The sequence below is a fragment of the Pseudophryne corroboree genome, chromosome 7 (assembly GCF_028390025.1).
Source record: "Pseudophryne corroboree isolate aPseCor3 chromosome 7, aPseCor3.hap2, whole genome shotgun sequence".
Taxonomy (NCBI): domain Eukaryota; kingdom Metazoa; phylum Chordata; class Amphibia; order Anura; family Myobatrachidae; genus Pseudophryne; species Pseudophryne corroboree.
In genome coordinates this window covers 60,432,170-60,451,275 of record NC_086450.1, presented here as the reverse complement: position 1 = coordinate 60,451,275, position 19,106 = coordinate 60,432,170, and the positions used below count along the sequence as shown (strand labels likewise).

Genomic DNA, 19,106 nt, shown 5'->3' with positions numbered 1-19,106 from the left:
CAGCACACGCTGCTGCGTGTTGGCAGGTCTGTGGTGTTACAGGGAGGCAGCAGCCTCCCTGCTTTCTTCTGCCTGTGCGGGTGTGTAGGGGGGAGCGACCACCCCCTCTGGATTTACCCCTAGATGAGGGGCCAAAATCCTATTAAAAAAATAAAAACAATTTCTGGAATTTGCATAAGGGGGCGTGGGCATGCATCCCGCGATTTGGCCACGTCCCCAAACCCGCAGCAGGCACAGCAATGAGATAGGGCCCCCCTGTCTCAAGTGCCCTGGGTCCTCCGGACTCAATCTTCCCCTGGGGGCATGCCAGCAGCTCACAGAGTGTTGGGCATGCCCCCTCACTGACGAAGACGGGGCGTGGCTCACGATCACGGGTCCTCCCACGAAGCCACTCCCCATTTTCGCTATGCGTGTGTCCCTCCTACCTGAAGAAAGTTGGGAGGTGTGCCATGCCCATACCATCTGCTTCTGCTCCTAGTCTCCTATATATTAGCCCAGATCTGTGACTTTGTGCCTCATTTGTGTCTCCTATAGATTTGCCCAGATCTGTGACTCATTTGACTAACTCCGCCCAGTGTTGTGACTTCGCCCAGCGTTGGCAAATGAGGCACAAAGTCACAGATCTGGGCTAATATATAGGAGATAATAATATAGTGATCAGCATGTATCCGGTATGTGATATAGATGTGGACCTGTGTACAGTGATCAGTGTTTCTCCCAGAGAGGAGATGAATAAATGGGATCCGGTTGTGATGCCGGCAGTCGAAATGCCGGAATCCAGACACCGCTCGGAATGCTGGCACCATTATCCTGAATGAGATCACATTCTCGGTGCCGGCGTACCGACAGCCAGGATCCCGAACAAGTGACTGGCGGGCCACCGGAAAGGTAAGCTGCAAGGGGTGGGGGGATAGTTTTAGGCTGCAGGGGGAGGGCAGAGCCGGATTAACAATGGGGTGGATGGAGCTGCAGCTCCAGGCCCCCCCATTGAAAATAGGCCCACAGGATCCCATGCAATTCAGCCAGCCAGTGATGACAGTGAATTTATGGGTAAACACCCGAATCTGAAATAATTCTGATTTATAAGATCTGGATATTCTCCATAGTCCACCAAAATATGGATGTATAACTGCCAGTATCTTTAAAAAAGAACTTCAATCAATAGTTTTTATAAGGAACTCCCTAAATAGAGTTCTTTTAATTATTTTTAAGGCAGCCTGTGGAAATTTCCATCTATAATAAGCCCCCTCCAGGAGCTAATATAGAAGATTTTACTATCCTTATATTTAAGGTTGTGATTTTCTACATTTAAACTCACTTATGACAAGTAAACATGTCATCTATATTTGGTAGGTACTCACCTTACTTTTTCAATTTCTCATACCATCTATATACCATTCTTCATAAATTCTGGACATCAGTCCTTTGAAAATAATTTTTTCATAAATTTTAAAACCATTTTTTCATATTTTTCATCCCCAAACAAGTTACCCCTGATGAAGTCAATAAGACTAAACGCGTTGGGTTTGTCAGTCAGAAGTTTCCTACTTAGTTTGTGAAGATACTCCCTTGTTCAAATTATTCAACAAACGCAGTGGTTGTCTTTTTTTTTACTGACATTTATATTTCCTATCTGTATACTCATTACATGATGAACTATGTAAAAATTGCATTTGTTCAAATGAATGTTATTAAAATAATCTTTTATTAATTGGCCATGGGCCTCTTGTTTGGATGACCGTTTGGTGAGGGGTGTCCGTTACAGATTCCCGGTCACAAACTTTCTCCAATATCCAACTTACACCTATGGAAACAACATTGGAAGAATTACCGTAAAGATGTTCCTATATAGCGCACTTGGGAATTTTGTTTGTATCATATATATATATATATATATATATATATATATATATATATATATATATATATATATATATATATATGTGTATATGTATGTATATGTATGTATATATATATATATATATATATATATATATATATATATATATATATATATAAATAAAATACGGTGTATGGGATGGCAGGGCCATCATTAATTTATTGCCAAGTTTGCCGTGCACGTAGTGCAGTTCGCCTGGGGGTGGAACCGGCAGCCACTGCAATGTCTGTATTGCCGGGCCCGCAGCTGAGAAGTGAAGAGCCACACAGCATCTCCATGCACTCCTGATGCCCAAGAGGACCCATGAAGCAGGGGAAGTAAGGAGCGATCAGCCGGACAGCAGGTACTCTACTTAAATAGACAGACATCAGCCGCACTCACAGGAGGAAAGGTCCATACACACTAGACGATGTGCTCTATAAACGACGTCTAGTGTTTCCCCTCACGGGCTGCGCGGTCTGCGGCCGCCCGTACATACGGCGCGATATGACCGCTCATATCGCTCAGTGATGTCACGCAGCTCCTGGACGACAGTCCAGATAGAGCATGCATGCACTGCTGACAGCGACGATCGTAGCCGACCCGCAGGGCAGCACATCGATCGTCGCTGGCGCCATATACAGTTGCAGAGAAAATGAGCAACGTTGCTCAGGTAGGCGGAAAATGAGCTACGTTGCTCATTTTCTCGGCAAGTGTTTATGGGTCTTTAGTGAAAGCAGTGTAGTTACTACTTCACTTGGATTGAGCAGCACCAGAGTCTGACCGCTGGCTCCAGGCAGCATTGCTTGTGGAACGCCCTTTTGTATTGAGCAGCATTTCCAACTCTGAAACCCAGAGGAGGGTCTCCAATTAACCAGACCAGGGACACACGATAAAGGAGTCGGGAGAATCTGCTACTGTCCCCCCATCTCCTGCTGTTCCCATCACTACTGCTCCCTTCATTCCCTCCTGTACCCTGCACTACTGCCCCATCTCCTGCTGTTCCCATCACTACTGCTCCCTTCATTCCCTCCTGTCCCCTGCACTACTGCCCCATCTCCTGCTGTTCCCATCACTACTGCTCCCTTCATTCCCTCCTGTACCCTGCACTATTGCCCCATCTCCTGCTGTTCCAATCAATACACAGTGCCGGCAACAGAAATCCCAGGGCCCTGTACACTAATATCGCTGGGGGCCCACCCCTCGACCCCCAGTTAGAGAAGCACAGTAATACTCCCGGAAAAAGTGGGGAGAAGCCAGACATGCATACACAGACAGAGACTGGCACACATAGAGATACAGATTGGCACACAGAGAGCCTGGCGCACAGCTAGAGACAGAGGGCGGGATGTACTAAAGCAAAAATGCGGTAAAACCCCCGAAAACGGGGGTTTTACCGCATTTTCATATTTACTAAGACCCTACCGCAGCGTTTTCGGCGTCCAGGGTTTCGCCATCTCTGGATGGCGAAACCCTATAGAAGCCTATGGGCTTCTTTTCGCCGACCGCCGCAACCCGCCGACACCGTCGACCCCCGCCGCAGACGCCGACCCCCCTTCCCCCTGGCTTACCTTCCTCCAGGCTGCCCTGGACCCGGAAGGTAGTGTCCTCCTCCCCCTAGCAATGCAGCCGGACGTCCTTCCGGCTGCAGGGGGGAGGAGGAGGTGCCGGGGGCAGCTTGCTGCTGCTTCCCGGCATCTAGCCAGTGTGGGGACCCCGGGGAGGTGACGGAGACCCCCCGCAGACCACCTAACAGGTATCGCGGGGGGCCTCCGTCACCGCATCGCGATGTTGATCGCATATGTTAGTACATATGCGATCAACATCGCTGCGGTAACCGGCGAGGGGCGGCGATGTATGTTAATACATCCCGCCCAGAGCCTGGCACACAGCAGGAGACAGACTGGCGCACACAGAGAGACAGACTGGCGTACATAGAAAGACAGACTGGCACACACACAGAGACAGACTGGTATACATAGAAATACAGAGACTGGCACACACACAGAGACAGACTGGTATACATAGAAAGACAGACTGGCACACACACAGAGACAGACTGGCATACATAGAAAGACAGAGACTGGCACACACAGACAGATAACATCTACAATATAGAGAAATGCAGACAATGCAATCAGCTGGACAGTGACTGTTACTATGACTTGAGTCACCAGTCTTCTTTTCACTCTTCTGCTGTGCTGCACTGCCAGCCAGAGAGGGTGTCTGTAGGGAATAAATGGCAGTGGGGCTGCTGCAACCGCCTCATATACTCTGCACCCGATGCTTCACTTCCTGACTGCTCCTCTTTTTAGGTGGCCGGACCACGGTGGCAAGGACAAATAGAGAAGGGCTGGTGCTGCACAATGACATCACAATATCCTTAATATGCACAATGGATGGGACCAAACCACGTGATGCCGTTAACAGGGAGGGGGCGCCATAATGGTTTAAAATTGGAAGTCCTAGTGATGGTAAATTTGCTGTTATGCGCTGAGGCAAAGTTTTTCTGCTCCTGAAACTCAGGGCTCCTCCAAACCTCTAGGCCCGGTACAGATGTACCTGTTGACACCCCCGTCGCCGGGCCTGTCACTACTGCTCCCTCCATCCCTTCCTGTCCCCTGCACTACTACCCCCCCATATCCTGCTGTTTCCATCACTACTGCCCCCTTCATCCCTTCCTGTCCCCTGCACTACTACCCCCCATATCCTGCTGTTTCCATCACTACTGCCCCCTTCATCCCTTCCTGTCCCCTGCACTACTACCCCCCATCACCTGTTATTACCATCACTACTGCCCAATTCATCCCCTCCTGTGTCCTGCACTACTACCCCCCATATCCTGCTGTTTCCATCACTACTGCCCCCTTCATCCCTTGCACTACTGCCCCCCATCTCCTGCTTTTCCCATTACTGTCGTCCCCTTCATGCTCTGCTGTTCCCTTTACTTCTGCTCCCACATCCCGTGCTGTGTTTCTTTATACTGTGCCCGCCTCCTACATATATCTCTCTCTCTCTCTCAATTCACCATTGTTGTGTGGCACAATGTGTATAAAGGGTACTACTATGTGGTGTAATATGTATAAGGGCTCTACTATGCGGTGGAATGTGAATAAGGTTGCACTACTATGTTGTATAATTTGAACTGGGGTACTATTGTGTGACAACGCCTCTTTTTGGATGCATGACTTTGGCGCGCACTGTCCCTAGTCATGTTACGGCTGTGTGGGATAGTGGCGGTTCGGATGCCGGCAGTCAGAATACCGACAGCAGCATCCCAAGGCACAGAATCCTGACATTTGCTAGGTAAGTATTCTGGCCCTTCCCCTCTGCCCCCATAGCCCTCCCCGCAGCCTAACCCTCTCTCCCTGCAACCTAACCCCTCCCTGCAACCTAACCTTCCCCGCAACCAGAGCCGGCGGAACACACTCGGCAAGGGGATGCAAAGCAGGGAGGTGCTAGGGTGGAGAGGCGCTTTCCCTGCTCTGCATGTAATACCCTGGTAAAACCCAAATGTTGCCCTTTGCTAAGTCCCCTGTATGAGCAATGAGTTGTGATAGGATAAAGTTATAATATTAATAACTGTACCTTGTATAGATAGGGATAAAAAGAACATTCTTATAATTACATCTAGCCTCTCCTAGAAGGATATGGGCATATTTAATATTAGGACTTTCACAGAAAGAGACAGTTGTGGGCAAGCGCCCCTCACAGAGGGAAGTTAGTACTGTCAGCCTGAACTTGGGCATACTAGACTGCTACACTGCCTACCAAGGAGGGGGGTGCTGGCACGAGGCTAGGAGCGGAGCAACCAGCTCGTGCAGGGGACCTCTGGCGGGACTGATCCGGGGCCCTGGAGGGGAAGTTATAAAGGAGAGGGCGGGATGTATTAACATACATCGCCGCACCTCGCCGGTTACCGCAGCGATGTTGATCGCGTATGTACTAACATATGCGATCAACATCGCGATGCGGTGACGGAGGCCCCCCGCGATACCTGTTAGGTGGTCTGCGGGGGGTCTCCGTCACCTCCATGGGGTCCCCACACAGGCTAGATGCCGGGAAGCAGCAGCAGGCTGCCCCCGGCGCCGCCTCCTCCCCCCTGCAGCCGGAAGGACGTCCGGCTGCGTTGCTAGGGGGAGGAGGAGATTACCTTCCGGGTCCGGGGCATCATGGAGGAAGGTAAGCTGGGGGGGAGGCGTCTGCTGCGGTGTCGACGGGTTGCGGCGGTCGGCGAAAAGAAGCCCATAGGCTTCTATAGGGTATCGCCATCCAGAGATGGCGATACCCTGGACGCCGAAAACGCGGCTGTAGGGTGTTGGTAAATATGAAAATGCGGTAAAACCCCCGTTTTCGGGGGTTTTACCGCATTTTTGCTTTAGTACATCCCGCCCAGAGTGAGAAAGAAAAACCGTTGGTGGTCTGAGGAGACAGAGCTCGGGTCCGGAGCTGCGCAGGGAGAGTAACGCAGCCGCTAAGGAAAGCACGGAGATCTGAGCAGTAACGGACAGCGGAGAAAGCTGTAAAAGTACCCTGGTGGTGGCTCCGGTGTTTCCCGGTCGTGTTGCGGGATCCTGAAGTGCGGACGGTGGTCTAAAGAAGGCTGGAGCTGGAGGGTGAAGAATCTCAGCCGAGTGACGCCCACCGGGAGGTGGCTGAGGCTGGCTAAACCAACCCGACCGGAGCTGGGCTGTGGCCGGATCAGTGAGTGACACTAGCGGGGAGTAGAGGAGGCGGATCCGGTTTTCCCTTATAAGGTTAGAGGTGGGCCCGAATCGCCATTGCCACAGAGCGGCCCTGGACTGAAGGGAAAATAGCCTGTGTGATATTAACAACCATTGCATTGCCACAGGGCGGACCTATACTGAAGGGAAAATAGTTCAGTGTCACATTAGAGACTTTTTAATTACAGCTTCCCAATAGGGGGATTTCTTATAAGAAATACACCAGCTAGCATTTTGCCCTATTTACAAGTGAAAGCTTAGTTCTTAAAGTGGCAGCCAGCACTAAAAGAGACAGTATAAACTCTGGTTAAGCAACAAGAGTTAAATAGAGGAGGCTACTGTTTTAGTTGGGGCTGGAAATACACTTACCTCAGACACCGCATAGACACATCGCATCAGAGTGATCCCGACAGCTCACGTTGTTAATTTGGAAGGATCAATTCAGATACATAAATTCCTTCAGGAAGCTGTAGCAATAAAAAGAGAAGAGAAATTGGTACTTCACGCTCAGGCACACTCGAGGAATCTTAGCACATTACATCGTCACAGGACTAATTGCTGTTAAATAGAGTCCGTCAGGCGCAACTAACTCAAGGATGCAGTACAACTAGCCAACAATTAACCCCATCGGTGATTAGACTGCTTTGAACCACATTGGGAGTCACCGAATCTGATTATATTGCAGTTAACATCAGGGATCCTAACAAGTATTCTATTAGGAGTACGCCTACAGGAGACCAGGAGCTTTTCTGTAATGCGCTTTCGATTAATTCCTCAAAGACTTCATGTGCACCAACGTTATGGCCACCAGTCACTGCGCAGTGTAGACATTAGTGGGAGGTTATATGGATCAATAAAGCTTCTAGAACATATATAGTAATAATTTACTAGAGTAATTGTTAGGTATAATATTTATGTTACAGATATGAGCAGTAACTGTATATCTTTATTGTATATGTGATAACCCTAATATTAAGTCCAGGTTGCTACCTCGCATATTCCAAGGCGGAGACTTACTGGAATCGTCAGTGGCTGTGAAATAAAAACTGTCTTTATTGTTTGAGTGTGTGAATATATATATACTATTATATAATAGTGGTTCTTTTTATAAAAAAAAAAATTAAATAAATGTTGCTAACATAATTAGCTAATATTTATTTTACCTATGTGTTAACCACAATCTCAAAGAATAATGAGAAGGTATTACATGCATCCCACCTGCTGTACAGCCCGCTGTTGCTGCTGGCTGCCGCCGATGACAGGCGCCGGCATTGTAAAGCTGGAACGGCGAAGAATATCGCCGCTTAGCCTCACACTGTACTCCACTGTCATGTGGTGCAGAGAGGATCCGTCTGGCTCATCCCTCCTCACAGCAACTGCAGCAGGCACCGGGCCTAAGTACAGAAGGGACTGGGAGGACCTGCGTTCCGGCAAAACAGAAGCCCCGCCCTCCCAGGTCATGTCACCGGGCTCCACAAGAGATCAGACAGAGACACCACAAGTTCAGAATGTAACGTTTGTCCCATGCTCTGCCGTGTTCATATACCTGTCAGCTGGGGCTATTGCACCTCTCCTGCACTCCCCATGATGTTAGGTAGTCTCAGATGGAAACCAACCGCCATCCCAGCTTCACCCCTTCACTTGTGCACACGGGGGGGGTGGGGGGGTAAAGCTCTTCTGCCTCATCTCATTCTGTTGCTCTCTCTCACTAGTCTCTCCCTATGGATGTCTCTTTCCCCATGCCTGTCTCTCCCGCTCCTTATGGCCCCATCTCTGCCCATGCCATCTCCCTCCCCCATAACTCTCTCTCCCCATACCCCCATCTCTCTCTCCCCCATGCCCCTCTCTCTCTCTATCCTCCATGCTTCTTTCCCTCATGCCCTCTCTCTCCCCTATGCCTCTCTGTCTCTCCCCAGTGCACTCCCTCTCTTTCCTCCATGCAGCTCTTTCCCTCACCACTGTCTCTCCACGCCAATACTCTCTCTCTCCCTCCATGTGTCCTGATGATGGGGCTACGTACCACGAAACGTAGATAAAGCACCTATTTGCTTCACCACTTACCTGCCTCCTGAGTGCCGCCGTTCATTTCCCTCAGTGTACAGACGGACCGCAGAGTCCGGTAGGAGGGTACCAGAGCACATAAACTATCAGCTGTATCCCCCTGAGTGAATGATACTTGCAGTTCAAATTACCTGTTTTATTAGCTCTATCATAGGATGGCAATGACCGTTTAAATTTGTTTGTTTTTTGTTCTTAAATAGATATATTTGTATATGTAAAGATTTTTTTGTATCATCTGCCGCAGCAATTCTGCAGTGGCATACAATAGGCCCTTCATAAGTTTCAGCTCCAGGCCCATGTGGACATTAATCTGGCACTGGGGGAGGGTTTGGGTTAGGCTGCAGGGGGAGGGCTAGGGTTAGGTTGCGGGAAGTGGGAATTAGGTTTATGCTGTGGGGAGGGTGGTTAGGTTTAGGCTGCGGAAACGGGGGGCAAGGTTAGCATACTTACCTGACCCCGGTTAGTATTTTAACCATCAGGTTGCCGTGGTCGGTATTCTGATCGTCTGCATCCCAACCACCGGCATTTGAGCCCCAACACGTATAAATTTGGCAAGTATAGTGATCATAATGTATCAGGCGGGTATAGGGTAAGTAAACAGAGCGATAAAATTGGATCAGAGGAGGGGGCCCCAAATCCTGATCTTGGTTTGGTCACAATTGAGTCTTAATTTGACTCTCACTGCACCCATAAAACGACTGGGAAGTCACTTAATCATTGTGGAGACACTTATAACTAGGAATGTGAACTTTAATAACTTTTCTAAAATAAATACCCCTATGGGAAAAAAAATATGCAAAAGAAATATGTATTCTTGACTCCCATAATTCATCCCTTGTATGAGGTTGTTTTTCTGTACGCAGCACATCCGCAGGCAAGATGAGGGCACCGCAGCACACTTTCGGAGCATGTGGTCCTCGAGTTCTGTTGGACTAAGACAGAACATGAAAAACATATTGCTTTTAATATACATCATTTAAACAGACAATAAGACTATTGAGTGAATCAGGGCTGTTAGGGGCACATGGTCTCGTCAGACATCAGCCCCCTGTGGTGTGACCATCAGCTGACTGCTTGAGCAGTGACTTCTCTGTGCACCGTCTCACGCTCGTTATCGGCTAAAGGAACCAGAACTCCTGACGAGAAATGCAATAAATATTTTTGGAGAAAAGTAGAGCCGTCTCATTTAACCTCTTCAAGTTTACTCTGACGTGGACGCCCCATCCTCCACCATGATACAGTATATAATTAGCAATTATATACCCTCAGTAGACTGCATTTAGCAGCGTCCTTTATCAGTCCATGCTACGCTCGGACGTCTCATTTCCTGTTATTGCCTTTTCTATCTACAGTCATTTTATAATTTCTTATCTCCAGTAAAAAAAAAAAGTCATGTGACATTATATAAAGCATCTAAGTCAGGATACGCAGTTATCTGTTACTATGTATGTTCCTTGTGATCGACAGATAGCCGACAAGCGTCTTCAGTAACACATTTCCTCTTTCGTTCCTGTTGCAGAGATCTTGGGTACCAGCATCCACTAAGCGCTGTATTCCTGGTTTTGTTCCTGCAGAGACCGTGTCCCTGCATTGTACATCATCTTGGCACAATTAGGGGACCGCCATGGGAAGAAAGCTGGACTTATCCAAACTGAGTGATGATGAAGCTAAACATGTATGGGAGGTTGTCCAGAGAGACATCAGTCTGCGCAAGAAGGAGGAAGAGAGGCTTGAGTGAGTAATCTGTAAAACATGATATACAGAATAATGATATTCTTGCACCAGGTTCTCATTGCCAGAAGAAAGTACTGGTCTCGCATTTACTATAGTTTTGAGGGAGTCTTTGGTGCTGTCCAGGTCTTGACGGATTTGCTAACATGGGATATTGGGCCTAATTCAAGGTTGATTGCCAAACAACATTTTCCTCTGATGGGCAAGACCATGTGCATTGCAGGTGGGGCAGATATAATGTGTGCAGAGAGAGTAAGATTTGGGTGGGTTATATTGTTTCTGTGCAGGGTAAATACTGGCTGCTTTATTTTTACACTACAATTTAGATTTCAGTTTGATCACACCCCACCCAAATCTAACTCTCTCTGCACATGTTATATCTGCCCCACCTGCTGTGCACATGGTTTTACCCAGTAGAGGAAAATTTTATTTTGCAATCAACCTTGAATTAGGCCCTTTAGCTGCAAATCTAATATCACACTGTTCAATTCTATTCTCAGAGTTTAGCAGATATTACAGAGCTTGTTGTACAACTTACATACACCGATCGCTTTGTGATCTTACGGCACGCTTGATTGTAATTATCTACTGTTCTGATACAGCATGCATGTAAAAGCCTGCACCCCCCCTTGTGATAACACATGAACTGTACTTGTAGGGCTGTAAAGTCAGTAATTTCTTATAGGACACACAAATATTTGTGATATCTTGGAAACAGATCAGGTGCACGGTGTATGGAAGTTGGACTGGTGTTTGGGGCAAACAGGATAGTTATCCAGACACCAATCTCCTGCAGGTAGGTGGGAGGTAGGCGGGGGAGTGTGTGTGTGTGGGGGGGGGGGGGGGGGGGGGGGGGGGGGGGGGTGTCATGCAATAGGAGTCATTATTTTATTTTATTTTGTCATTTAAATGGAATGTTAGGTCTTTCTGTGCATTTCAGTGGCATAATTAGAGATGGTCGTGGTGGGCTAACCATCGATGGTCACCATTGATTGTTAACCTCGATGATGTGAAACCATCTGCAAGGGAACCATCAATGAGTGGCAGGCCAATCAGAGCCTGGTGGCGGGGCTTCAGGAGGCGGAGCTAGACTCATTGTCCCGCAACTTCGAGAGAAAAAAAGTGCTTCTGTATCATCGATAGCGGGAAACCATCTGGTTCTCCCCCATCGATGGTAAAAGTATTGCAAATCGGGCATAGACCATCTATGATTTTAATCCGCCAATGGTCGACGGCCATCCCTAGGCCTAACAAACTTTGTTTGACCTGAGCATTATCACTGGCGTATGGCGGTCCATTATGGCATAAATTATATAATAGAGTAATGTGACTATAAATGACGTTGGGTTTGTATATGCAATAATACAGTTACATTATGATTTTTCCAATAATCTCTTTATTCTAGATACATGAAAGTAGCACTAGAAATGGTAAAGCTTTGATGTTTTTAGTTCTGAGAAAACAGGCACTTATATGGGAAGAAAAGCATCTTGAGTTATAGATTTCCAGCATTTGATGACATATCTGTAAATTGCCACTACCAGTACATCAATTACCTTATTAGGGGACCCACTTTAATCCCCTCCCAGGACCCATTAGTCTAGCACTAATTGGTCATCTGTATTACTTTAGGTACAACTAGAGTGTGTATTTCATATGTGCCGGGTTTATCCTAGTACTTGGAAACCTCTGAAGTGATTACACATTACAAAATATTCATGTAATAGAATCTGCAGCAAACTATAAACGTGTCTGTATACAATGATACAAAGTAAAGAGTGTGGATTATGTTTCCGAGGGACAGAATGGAAAATACCTAAGAAATACCTTACCAGAGAACTCATCCTACTAGCCAAACATTGTACCTGCTCCACCTTGCTCAAACCCCAAAAGCAAACAGCTCTTAGATACTGCATGTGCGGCTACGGCACTGTGATTCATTCTGTGGTGCCTAGAAGACTGTTCCAGCACCAAATTGCGGTCAGAAAATGTCAGAGTGCACATGTCATTTTGTAAACTCATGCACCTACTATTGTGCAAATGTGGGTGCAGTTATGGGTAAGTGCATGATTTGTGCCTGTAGCAGTTCTATAAAGTAGGGTCTGCTGTATTACAAATTGGAGTTGGTGCAGATTTGGGAGCAAAAGCAAACATTCATGGGGTGCAGATACTGGAACGGCCTTTTTGTACACTGCAATGTAGAGGTGGGGTAGGGCAATCCTTTCCCAACTCTAAATCCATTGCTATATTTTAAATTTGCCTTCTTGCAATGCACTATAGTTTTTCCAAGGTGGACATTTGTTCCTAATGTCATTTTTCATTGCAGCTTTTTTTTGGGTGGTAAAAATGAATTATCAATGCAATTATTTTCTTATGATAGGACAGTGCTGTTCATCATTAATTCAATGTTGACTTTCATCAGAACATCGACACTCACAATATCCACACTCTGCTGATGAGATTAGGTGCAGGCTGTGGTGGAGGGTTATGCTGCTGGGGAGACTTAGAGTTAGGCTGCATGGGAGGGTTAGGTTTAGGGTATACTTACCTACCTTTTATGGTCTCCTCTCTGGAAGAAGCCCGGGGAGGAGACACTGCAGGACACTTCTGGGGGCTGGGCTCTCTTCTTGCTAAGCCCCGCACCCGTTGTGGCAAAATGTCACAATTCATGAGGAGGAGGTGGGACTAAATTATGTACATTTGCGTAATTTAGCCCCACCCCCTCTATACAGTGCCGCAAAGGCCAGGTAATCCTGCCCGCTTCACTAGGAAGTAGGTGGGATGCGGGAGATTTGGCCACTCTTCTGTGGGTGTGGCGGACAGCCGTAAAAAATTAGGAGTGTCCCGCAAGTTGTGGGGGAGTAGGCAAGTATAGGGTTAGGACACAGGACATATCACCTGACACTGCCGAGCCCAGGCGGTGTCGGCTATACAGAAATAAGCAGCGGCAGTTGCTCAGTGGGTGCTGCAGCGCAGACCAAAATTAGCAGAGGGTGGCCCGGAAAAAAACATAACCCTAACTGTACCTTTTTAAACTCTGATTGGGTCTCCTCCTACCCCGGTTGTGCAGCAGACTTTGGCATTGTGCTAGAGTCTACTGCCCATGCACAGGGTAAATCTCTATGGCACGTGCGCGAATCGCCAGAAAATAGCCGCAGCGGCCATTTTCCAAGCGATATTTTCCACTCCAGGCCGACGGAGACGTGAGTATACTTAAATGGATACACGGTGTGTGGGCCCCCTTGGACCCATAGGCCTGTGTGCACCGCACACCATGCACCCATTATAGATACGCCAATGAGTAAACTAGTAATACCCTGTGTGTCAGGACACAGTTACCATGTCTGAAGTCTCCCAAGACTTGAGGTCTGTCATAGGAAATGTTTTAAAAAAAGTTGAGGTGTGATTTTGCTAAGATTTGCCTGGGATTTTAATTGTATTCATGAGATTCATTGATTTGAGCAGAGTTAACTGCAATCATCAACATTGATGCGTCACACAAATGTACCCATGGGCCCTGATGATTCATTCTCAGCGAAAGTACAGAATATGTTGTCAGGTTACGTCCACTGCAGATATAAAGGAAATTAATTATTGTAGAACAGTAGTTCAAGAAATAGATCGAAACAAACTCCAACTAATCAAATCTTTGCAAATATAATAATATAATGGACCTCCTACGCTTGTGCTTTTCGTGCTGCAGTCCTCGCAGGGCAATAATATCCTCTTAGGATTCAGATGAATCCGGGTTTTGTGGACTGCTGGAAGGAGACTCAGAGGGGTTATTCAGGGATGGATGCAGCGACCATGTCCATCTGGTCTGCACACGTGCACTGACCGCAGTGCATGTGCGCGACTTTACACATTGCGGCCGCATCCAGGAAGGATGCGGCCGCAGTGTGAGTGACAGCGGAGGCCGTCGGAGTGGTGTCATTGCAGTGTGTGTGTGGGGGTGTACTAAGTGGGGGCATGTTGGGACCGTTTTCAGGGTGGCTGCGTGACGTCACACGCAGCTCCTCCGGAAAAAAATTGGCTGCTGACAGCGCAACCAGACTGCGCTGCCAGGGGTCAACCCTAGATCCGATGCATTCACAATTAGATTACGGGAGGCGGCCCTCAAACATGCTGTGCAGCTTTTCCCTGTGCTGGGCGGCCCTCAGCACGCGCAGAGATGAATGCCGATCCGGCTGTATATGCAGCCATCTGCGTTCATCTCCGAATAACTCCCTCATACCGTACAAGGGGCCTAATTAATGTTGTTCGATTTTTCATGACTTTTGAATTGCTAATCTTAGCAAGTGACGCTGCCACCCAGAAAAGACGCCCACTGGCGCTGTCGCAAACTCCTTCGCAACTGCGTACACATATGCAGCCTATATGAAGAGGAATAACGGCTGCAAGAGTTGCCCTATGGCTACGCACACTGGCCGCAGCGATGCAGAAGCCATGTTTTTGCGCACATGATCGCAGATGACAGCAGATAAACGCCCTGAAATTGTCCATGCCTGTGTTTTTGCTGAAACTCCCCATTACCTCCCCCAAACAGTCCCTTCCTGTCAATCAGTCTACGATAAAAGACAGTTGGGAGACCCTCTATCACTCGCTGCTGTACTTAGTGGTGAATATTCGCTGTACGCATGCGCACAACGTCTGTTCACTGGGAGAGAAGGATAGGGGGCATTCCAGTTGCTCACAGAGCGCTGGGCATGCCACAACAGCGGTGAAAACGGGGGTGTGGCCCATGATTGTGGCACCCTCTGCGCCCCGCAGAGGGTGCCACAATCATGGGCCACACCACCGTTTTCACCGCTGTTGTGGCATGCCCAGCGCTCTGTGAGCAACTGGAATGCCCCCTATCCTTCTCTCCCTTGCACCCTTTCTAAAGTGGGGAGGTATGTAATATGATTAACTCCTGGTTAGTATCCCCTTCTCAGCTGTAGCTCTGAAAGCATAAAACTATACAGAACCAATTTACTGCCTGGAGGCGCATTTAAGATGTGTATACAGATTTAGGGACATATTTACCAAGGTGATTTTGCAAGGAAATCCCCAGGACACAGATGTTTTCAGGGAATATCCATAAAAAGTAAGTGCCCCCAGGATTTAAGAGGGAGGGCCTCTATTTTTGCTTAGTACTGTAGGTTCTAAAATGTTTTATTTATCAAGCTTGGCCCCAGTAGTGAACGCCGTCTTCAAATGGGGTGTGGTTCATCAAATCGACAGTGTCTAGGTCGACCACTATAGGTCGACAGTCACTAGGTCGACATGGATGGAAGGTCGACAGGTCTAAAGGTCGACATGAGGTTTTTGGGGTTTTTTTGGTGTCTTTTTCTTCGTAGTGTGACCGGGATCCCAAATTAGTGCACCGCGTCCCCTCGCATGGCTCGCTTCGCTCGCCATGCTTCGGGCATGGTGCCTTCGCTCCGCTACCGATTCGCTCTGCACACTTTACCGTTCCAATCGTAGTCCACGTGGATCGTTAAGTATGAAAAAATTCAAAAAAAGAAAAAAAATTTGAAAAACTCATGTCGACCTTTAGACCTGTCGACCTAGCACATGTCGACCTAGAAACCCTGTCGACCTTCCATCCATGTTGACCTAGTGACTGTCGACCTGTAGTGGTCGACCTAAACATTGTCGACCTAGACACTGTCGATCTTCAGACCGGATCCCCATCAAATGGCCTTAGCCCATAATCCTTAGTCCGTAAGTTATAGGTTACCATACCTCCCAACTTTATGGCCGGATAAGGAGGGACATCTGTGCGTGTCCGAAAAGGGTGTGTGGCTTTGTCACTAAGGGGGCATGCCTGGCGCTGTGTGAGCTGCTGGCATGCCCCCTCTCCTTCTGTCTCCACTGAAGCGCAGCATCTATTCACCACTGCTCTGCTAAGCAGAGCAGTGACGGGAGCCTCCCAATTGCCCCCCACCCCACACCGCGGGACACTGCAGCCTGTGAGTGGGACAGTCCCCCCAAAAAAAGGGACAGTTGGGAGGTATGGACTACTCGCTCATGGTTTTTACCAGAGAGGAATGGCTGCGCCAGCACATTCGGCAAGCCAGGTCTATACACGTAAGGGAAGCAGGAGTCACTGTACTCAGAGCGCTTCACCGGGAAAAGGCTTTAGCACAAGCTCTGTCTCGGCACCTGAAAAATAGTACATACAAGCCATAACTGCAATGTGACTACCAACAAAAATATCTCACCCCAACTGCATTTTAAATGCGGACTGTGGTAAATATGCCCTCAGTTGGGAGGGAGATGGATACTGTTTATATTTAGACTGCATTGTAAGAATAAAGCTGCCCAGAACTCATACACTACATGAAAAGGCTGATCGTATATTTCATGGCACGTAAAAATAAAATGATATCATTTGCTCCCCTTCCACTGCAACATGGTTTATCCCCCGTCACATTTGCACCATTTATATTGGGTTGGGTATGGGATCCCGGTGGTACAAATAACGCCGCCAGAATGCCGGCAGGGGGGCGAGCACAAAGAAGCCCCTTGTGGGCCAGCTGCACTCGCCACGTTGCGGCCCCGGCGGCTCGCTGCACTCGCCACAGGTTCTATTCCCACTCTATGGGTGTCTTGGACAACCATGAGTGGGAATAGCCCTTGGCCTTCTGCCAGCATTCTGCCGGCCAGGATCCCGGCATCGATATGCTGACCGCTGGGATCCCGACCGCCGGGATCATAACTACATCCTTCCCTATTGAGTACTCCAAATGTAAACTCCATTTTGTATTTTACAGGGACCTGAAGGAAAAGCTGGACAAGGAGAGCAGTAAAAGAGAGCTCCTCTCCAACACGAGTCATGTGAACAGCACTCTCTGCATACACTGCCTGCAGCCCTTCCAGTTCCTGCTGAACAGTAAGCGCCAGTGCCAGGACTGCCAGTTCTTTGTCTGCAAAAACTGCAGCCGCTACAACAAGAAGGAGCATTGCTGGGTGTGCGACACCTGTAGGGCCACCAGGTAAGTGACACTTATGGGATTGTATCATATTATTATTATATAGGATAATCATGTAACATAAATTACCTCATGGTCTGGAGAGCGGTTTATGGGGCAATGCCATGTGCGCCGAACCTGTGGGGAAAAATGAAATATTTTTTCCCTGTGTTTTTCTTGTGTCAATAATACGAAGGGCTCACTCATGAGACTCGGCTATAGGTTCCTGGTAACGTACGTGGATGGTACTATGGAATCTTGGTTACTGGTATTGATATGTGTTGTATATACAGTAATTAGGTTTACAGTCATTAGGTTTGATCCTTTCTTTGATACTCCCCTCAGATTTTATTGAGGACCATTTATGGAAACATTGGGGGTCATTCCGAGTTGTTCGCTCGTTGCCGATTTTCGCAACGGAGCGATTAAGGCAAAAATGCGCATGGTACGCAGTGCGCATGGGCTAAGTATTTTAGCACACAACTTAGTAGATTTACTCACGTCCAAACGAAGAATTTTCATAGTTGAAGTGATCGGAGTGTGATTGACAGGAAGTGGGTGTTTCTGGGCCGAAACTGTCCGTTTTCTGGGAGTGTGCGGAAAAACGCAGGCGTGCCAGGATAAAACGCGGGAATGTCTGGAGAAACGGGGGAGTGGTTGGCCGAACGCAGGGCGTGTTTGTGACGTCAAACCAGGAACGAAACGGGCTGAGCTGATCGCAGTGTAGGAGTAAGTCTCGAGCTACTCAGAAACTGCTAAGAATTTTCTATTCGCAATTCTGCTAATCTTTCGTTCGCAATTCTGCTATGCTAAGATACACCCCAGAGGGCGGCGGCTTAGCGTGTGCAATGCTGCTAAAATCTGCTAGCGAGCGAACAACTCGGAATGAGGGCCATTGCTCCCTAAAACTGTGGCCTACACAATATTCCGTAGTGTGATCTGAGAAGTGCGCTACCATTGAAATGAGCTTCTAAACATCTCCTTATGTACATACAAGCCAGTGCTCTGTGAGAGGCCAGGGGGATCCTCTCGCCTTGCCATTGTGGGGCAGTTTGGTGGCAGCAGCTCTGTTCTATAACCGCGAATATAGTAGAGTGTGGTTCTAGAATAGGAACGATCAGTGCTACTGTGGCACCCCAGGGGAGTAAGGGCGTAGTGGGCGTGCAACTTGGAAGTAGCTTGGTCCGCTTCTCATCTGAGAGAGTCTTGCTGTACCACCCACCAGCAGAGAGGTAAGGACAATACCCAGAACAGACGCAAAGAGAATGAGTTGGCCGTATGTAAAAGAACTGTAATATTTATTCTGCATCTATTACAGTATGTTTGCAAAACTATGGCAGTTCATTTATTCATGGATAAAGATACTATATATAATTTACGGGAAGTCCATTAATAGATACGTCCTAAAATATTAATATAAACACAATGGGTGGAATTCAAATCTTTTAGACGCCGGCAACCTACGGAGATATTCAAGATGGCGCCCAACGGAAATATTCAAATATAGCTCCGATTGGGCGCGATCAACTGCTGGCGTCAACATGTGTGAAAAGTGAATAATTTGGGCGCCCACTTTTCCCGACTGCACCTATTAGTTTAGTCTGGTGTAGCCGCTTAAAGTGGAGAGGAGATGGTATCAGGATCCCTGCGCTTAGGATGCCGACACCTACTAGGGGTATGCTATCCCTAATCCCTAACCTCCCTAACCCTTCTTACCCACAGCCTGACACTAACTCCCCCCCCCTCAGCCTAACC

The 19,106-nt window shown here is 47.8% G+C and overlaps 1 protein-coding gene across 8 annotated transcripts in view; it reads left to right on the top strand.

Moving 5' to 3' along the window:
- MLPH (melanophilin) overlaps window positions 1-19,106 on the top strand; it is a 144,275-nt gene that overhangs the window by 26,766 nt on the left and 98,403 nt on the right. For 6 of the 8 annotated variants that reach the window (XM_063933207.1, XM_063933202.1, XM_063933206.1 and 3 more), the window contains exons 2-3: window positions 10,184-10,398; window positions 17,154-17,375. In XM_063933207.1, coding sequence (XP_063789277.1) covers window positions 10,289-10,398; window positions 17,154-17,375 — 332 coding nt within the window. In that variant the 5' untranslated portion in view covers window positions 10,184-10,288. The remainder of the gene's footprint in view (window positions 1-10,183; window positions 10,399-17,153; window positions 17,376-19,106) is intronic. The other 2 variants (XM_063933204.1, XM_063933203.1) reach the window with 1 other exon arrangement.